Raw genomic sequence first — 6,000 nt, 5'->3', positions numbered from 1 at the left:
CTTCCTCCTTCCTCCCTCCATCCATCCCTCCTCCCTCCATCCATCCCTCCTTCCTCCCTCCTCCCTCCACTCTCCATCCCTCCCTCCACTCTCCATCCATCCCTCCTTCCTCCCTCCTCCCTCCATCCATCCCTCCTCCCTCCATCCATCCCTCCTTCCTCCCTTCTCCCTCCCTCCTCCCTCCCTCCACTCTCCATCCATCCATCCCTCCTTCCTCCCTCCTCCCTCCATCCATCCCTCCTCCCTCCATCCATCCACCCCTCCTTCCTCCCTCCTCCCTCCACTCTCCATCCATCCCTCCCTCCACTCTCCATCCATCCATCCCTCCTCCCTCCACTCTCCCTCCGTCCCTCCAGCTGACTCCTGTGGAGAAAACAGAGTTTTTCCTGTAGGCCAAATTAAAGCTGAAAAAGAAGAAAGTTGTAGCTGTTTTTTAAAATAAATAAAACACACAGTAAAATAATAAATCTGCAATTTGTTCCTCGCTGGTAAATCTGTAATAAAACAGAGTTAGAGCATAGTGTGTCTGTGTGTACGTGTGTGTTTATGTGTGTGTGTGTGTGTGTGTGTGTGTGTGTTTATGTGTATGTGTGTGTGTGTTTATGTGTGTGTGTGTGTGTGTGTGTGTGCGCGAGCGTGTGTGTGTATGTATGTGTGTGTGTGTGTATGGTGTGTTTATGTATGTGTGTGTGTCTGTGTGTGTGTGTGTGTTTATGTGTGTGTGTGTTCATGTGTGTGTGCGTGTGTGTGTGTGTGTGTGTGTGTGTGTGTGTATGGTGTGTTTATGTGTGTGTGTGAATTTGTGAGTGTGTGTGTGTACTTACTGTAAGGAACACATTCATACTGTATCTCCAGGTATTTGTATGTACCAGGACACGGGTCTGGAAACACATCTACTCCTGCTATCACTACACACTGGGTCCTGTTGTTACACCTAGAGAGACAGAGATGGAGGAGGGAGAGAGAGAGAGGGAGGAGGGAGGAGGGAGAGAGGAGGGAGGAGGGAGGAGGGAGAGAGGAGAGAGGAGGGAGGAGGGAGAGAGAGAGAGAGGGGAGGGAGAGAGGAGGGAGGAGGGAGAGAGGAGGGAGGAGGGAGAGAGGAGGGAGGAGGGAGGAGGGAGAGAGGGAGGGAGGAGGAAGAGAGAGGGAGAGAGAGAGAGAGAGCGGGAGATAGGGAGAGAGGGAGGGAGAAGGGAGAGAGGAGGGAGAGAGGAGGGAGGAGGGAGAGAGGAGGGAGGAGGGAGGAGGGAGAGAGGGAGGGAGGAGGAAGAGAGAGGGAGAGAGGAGGGAGAGAGAGAGCGGGAGATAGGGAGAGAGGAGGGAGGAGGGAGAGAGGGAGAGAGGAGGGAGAGAGGGAGAGAGGAGGGAGAGAGAGCGGGAGAGAGGGAGGAGGGAGATAGGAGGGAGGAGGGAGAGAGAGGGAGAGAGGAGGGAGAGAGGGAGGGAGGAGGGAGAGAGAGAGGGAGAGAGGGAGGAGGGAGAGAGGAGGGAGAGAGAGGGAGAGAGAGAAGGAGAGAGCAGGGAGAGAGGGAGGGAGGAGGGAGAGAGGGAGAGAGAGAGGGAGGAGGGAGAGAGAGGGAGAGAGAGAGGGAGAGAGAGAGGGAGGAGAGAGGAGGGGGGAGAGGGAGGGAGAGAGGGAGGGATGAAGGAGAGAGCAGGGAGAGAGAGAGGGAGGAGAGAGAGAGGAGGGAGGGAGATAGAGAGAGAGAGACAGAGAGAGGGAGGGAGAGAGAGAGCAAGAGGGATCGAGGGAGGGAGGGAGGGAGGGGAGGAGAGAGAAAGAGGGCGAGAGAGAGAGAGAGAGAGAGAGAGAGAGAGAGAGAGAGAGAGAGAGAGAGAGGGGGGGATGAAGGGAGGGAGGGAGTAAGAGTAGTAGTATTGATTGGGGCTTCAAGGAAAACAGTGCTGAGTACCGAACCACTGGCACACACATACACACACCTCTGGGCCATGATCTTGAGTGCGTCCGGGAGGTAACACTGTGTGTTCTCCATCTGAAATTGGTCCGCGTCACAGATCTTATCGTCCGTGCGTCCGTAGTTCGCCGTCTCAATCATTATGACGTCACTTCCTAGAAAAGGTCATTTCCCAGGAAGACAAAATGTTTGAATTCAGCTGTTCAAAAGTATTGTTAGGAAAAGTTAAACAAAGGGTCAAATATATAATGTATCATTCTAGTAAAGCAGGGAGAGACTAGTTATAATGTATCATTCTAGTAAAGCAGGGAGAGACTAGTTATAATGTATCATTCTAGTAAAGCAGTGAAAGACTAGTTATAATGTATCATTCTAGTAAAGCAGTGAGACTAGTTATAATGTATCATTCTAGTAAAGCAGGGAAAGACTAGTTATAATGTATCATTCTAGTAAAGCAGTGAGACTAGTTATAATGTATCATTCTAGTAAAGCAGGGAGAGACTAGTTATAATGTATCATTCTAGTAAAGCAGGGAGAGACTAGTTATAATGTATCATTCTAGTAAAGCAGGGAGAGACTAGTTATAATGTATCATTCTAGTAAAGCAGGGAGAGACTAGTTATAATGTATCATTCTAGTAAAGCAGGGAGAAACTAGTTATAATGTATCATTCTAGTAAAGCAGGGAGAGACTAGTTATAATGTATCATTCTAGTAAAGCAGTGAAAGACTAGTTATAATGTATCATTCTAGTAAAGCAGTGAGACTAGTTATAATGTATCATTCTAGTAAAGCAGGGAGAGACTAGTTATAATGTATCATTCTAGTAAAGCAGTGAAAGACTAGTTATAATGTATCATTCTAGTAAAGCAGTGAGACTAGTTATAATGTATCATTCTAGTAAAGCAGGGAGAGACTAGTTATAATGTATCATTCTAGTAAAGCAGTGAAAGACTAGTTATAATGTATCATTCTAGTAAAGCAGTGAGACTAGTTATAATGTATTATTCTAGTAAAGCAGGGAAAGACTAGTTATAATGTATCATTCTAGTAAAGCAGGGAAAGACTAGCTAAAATGTATCATTCTAGTAAAGCAGTGAGACTAGTTATAATGTATCATTCTAGTAAAGCAGGGAAAGACTAGTTATAATGTATCATTCTAGTAAAGCAGGGAAAGACTAGTTATAATGTATCATTCTAGTAAAGCAGGGAAAGACTAGCTAAAATGTATCATTCTAGTAAAGCAGTGAGACTAGTTATAATGTATCATTCTAGTAAAGCAGGGAAAGACTAGTTATAATGTATCATTCTAGTAAAGCAGGGAAAGACTAGTTATAATGTATCATTCTAGTAAAGCAGGGAAAGACTAGCTAAAATGTATCATTCTAGTAAAGCAGTGAGACTAGTCAAAATGTACTTTGATAGTAATGAGGTTGGATGTAGTAGTCTATCAAAGTACTGCGGTTGGATGTGGTTGTCTTTGATAGACTGCTACATCCAAACTCATTACTTTATAGACTACTACATCCAACCTCATTACTTCAATAGTCTGCTACAACCAACCTCATTACTTTATAGACTACTACATCCAACCTCATTACTTCAATAGTCTACTACATCCAACCTCATTACTTTATAGACTACTACATCCAACCTCATTACTTCAATAGTCTACTACATCCAACCTCATTACTTCAATAGTCTACTACATCCAACCTCATTACTTCAATAGTCTACTACATCCAACCTCATTACTTTATAGACTACTACATCCAACCTCATTACTTCAATAGTCTACTACATCCAACCTCATTACTTCAATAGTCTACTACATCCAACCTCATTACTTCAATAGTCTACTACATCCAACCTCATTACTTCAATAGTCTACTACATTGAACCTCATTACTTCAATAGTCTACTACATTGAACCTCATTACTTCAATAGTCTACTACATCCAACCTCATTACTTCAATAGTCTACTACATCCAACCTCATTACTTTATAGACTACTACATCCAACCTCATTACTTCAATAGTCTACTACATCCAACCTCATTACTTCAATAGTCTACTACATCCAACCTCATTACTTCAATAGTCTGCTACATCCAAACTCATTACTTTATAGACTACTACATCCAACCTCATTACTTCAATAGTCTACTACATCCAACCTCATTACTTCAATAGTCTACTACATCCAACCTCATTACTTTGATAGTCTACTACATTCAACCTCATTACAGCTACAGCACATGATTTCATCACAATTAACTACACACGCACGCACACACATGTACAAACATGCATACGCACACACACAGACACACACACGCACAGACACACACATACACACACACACAGCCACACACACACAGCCACACAGCCACACACACACACACACACACACACACACACACACACACACACACACACACACACACACACACACACACACACACACACACACACACACACACACACAGCCACACAGCCACACACTCACACACACAGACACACATGCCTACCTGGACAGCGCAGCTCGATAGGGTAGCCCTCACACGCTAGCTCCCTCCTCAGGATGCCGAAGGGAATCGCAGCTCTGGACATAGCTGGGTGAGAGACAACAGTTCATTAATGAACACCTCGTTAAGACAGACATTCGAATTAATAGTTAAGGGATTCCTACCTTCCTCTGTGTGTGTGTGAGAGAGTGAGTGAGTGAGTGAGTGAATGTGTGAGTGAATGAATGAATGTGTGAGTGGATGAGTGTTAGGCAGTCAGTGAGTTAGTTAGTTAGTCAGTTAGTTAGTTAGTTAGTTAGTTAGTTAGTTAGTTAGTTAGTTAGTTAGTTAGTTAGTTAGTCAGTTAGGCAGTTAGTTAGTCAGTCAGTCAGTCAGTCAGTCAGTTAGTTAGTTAGTTAGTTAGTTAGTTAGTTAGTTAGTTAGTTAGTTAGTTAGTTAGTTAGTTAGTCTGTTAGGCAATCAGTCAGTTAGTTAGTTATCCAATTAGGCAACCAGTTAGTTAGTCAGTCAGTTTGTTAGTTAGTCAGTCAGACACTTACTTAGTTAGTTAGTTAGTTAGTTAGTTAGTTAGTTAGTTAGTTAGTCTGTTAGGCAATCAGTCAGTTTGTTAGTTATCCAATTAGGCAACCAGTTAGTTAGTCAGTCAGTCAGTTAGGCAGTCAGTCAGTCAGTTTGTTAGTTAGTCAGTCAGACAGTTAGTTAGTTAGTTAGTTAGTTAGTTAGTTAGACAGTTAGTTAAGTAATTAGGGATGTGATTCCTACCTTGGCCAGAGGGGGCAACGTGAGTTAGGGTGGTGACAGACACACACAGGAACCACAGTGACAGAGCCATGGCGGGGGGAGAGTCAGGACCAGATACCACCAGGCACGTCAGGAGAGCCTGAGGATGAAGAGGAGAAGAATTTAAGTGAGAGGGAGTGTGTGTGTTTGTGTGTCTGTGTGTCTGTGTGTGGCGTTCGTGTGAGCTGATTTATGTGGATGTCCACTGATTATGACAATGGTATGCACACCTCCCTGTGAGTCATTTAAATGGCCCGGCAGAGTTGGTGTGTGGTGTTAAAGCAGGGGGAGATCACAGGGTTGTGACACACACACACACACACACAGAGAGAGAGATACAACAATGTAAAAGAGGAAGACAGATTGAGACAGTTTGAGAGGTGGAAAAAGAGAGAGCAGTGTAGAAAGAGGAAGAAAGACGAGAAAGAGAGAGTAAAACAAGGATAGAGAAAAACAGTGAGAGATGAAGGGAAAGCTGCCGCTGCACAGTACTCCCTCGTTCCACTGTTACCATGGTGACAGGATGTCACAGTCAGAGAAAGACGGGAGGGAGGGAAGGACGGAGGGAGTAAGGAAGAGGAGCGAAGAGGAGAGGGAACGAGACGGAGGGAATGAGAGTAAAGGGTTGTCTACACACGCACACATACGTATACACACACACACACACACACAAACACACACATCAACATACACACACTCACACACACACACACACACACACACACACACACACACACACACACACACACACACACACACACACACACACACACACA

At 44.5% G+C, this 6,000-nt stretch overlaps 1 protein-coding gene across 5 annotated transcripts in view; it reads right to left on the bottom strand.

The window, feature by feature from the left end:
* The window catches only part of LOC106592948 (adhesion G protein-coupled receptor L1), an 89,935-nt gene that overhangs the window by 50,952 nt on the left and 32,983 nt on the right, over positions 1 to 6,000 (bottom strand). For all 5 annotated transcript variants that reach the window (XM_045690748.1, XM_045690747.1, XM_045690744.1 and 2 more), the window contains exons 2-5: positions 5,207 to 5,324; positions 4,448 to 4,531; positions 1,942 to 2,071; positions 825 to 934 (exon numbers count right to left, since the gene is read on the bottom strand). In XM_045690748.1, coding sequence (XP_045546704.1) covers positions 825 to 934; positions 1,942 to 2,071; positions 4,448 to 4,531; positions 5,207 to 5,276 — 394 coding nt within the window. In that variant the 5' untranslated portion in view covers positions 5,277 to 5,324. The remainder of the gene's footprint in view (positions 1 to 824; positions 935 to 1,941; positions 2,072 to 4,447; positions 4,532 to 5,206; positions 5,325 to 6,000) is intronic.

This window comes from Salmo salar, chromosome ssa12 (assembly GCF_905237065.1).
Source record: "Salmo salar chromosome ssa12, Ssal_v3.1, whole genome shotgun sequence".
In the NCBI taxonomy this organism is placed as follows: Eukaryota; Metazoa; Chordata; class Actinopteri; order Salmoniformes; family Salmonidae; genus Salmo; species Salmo salar.
Note: the sequence above shows the minus strand (reverse complement) of the source record. Positions and strands in the feature narration are given on the sequence as shown.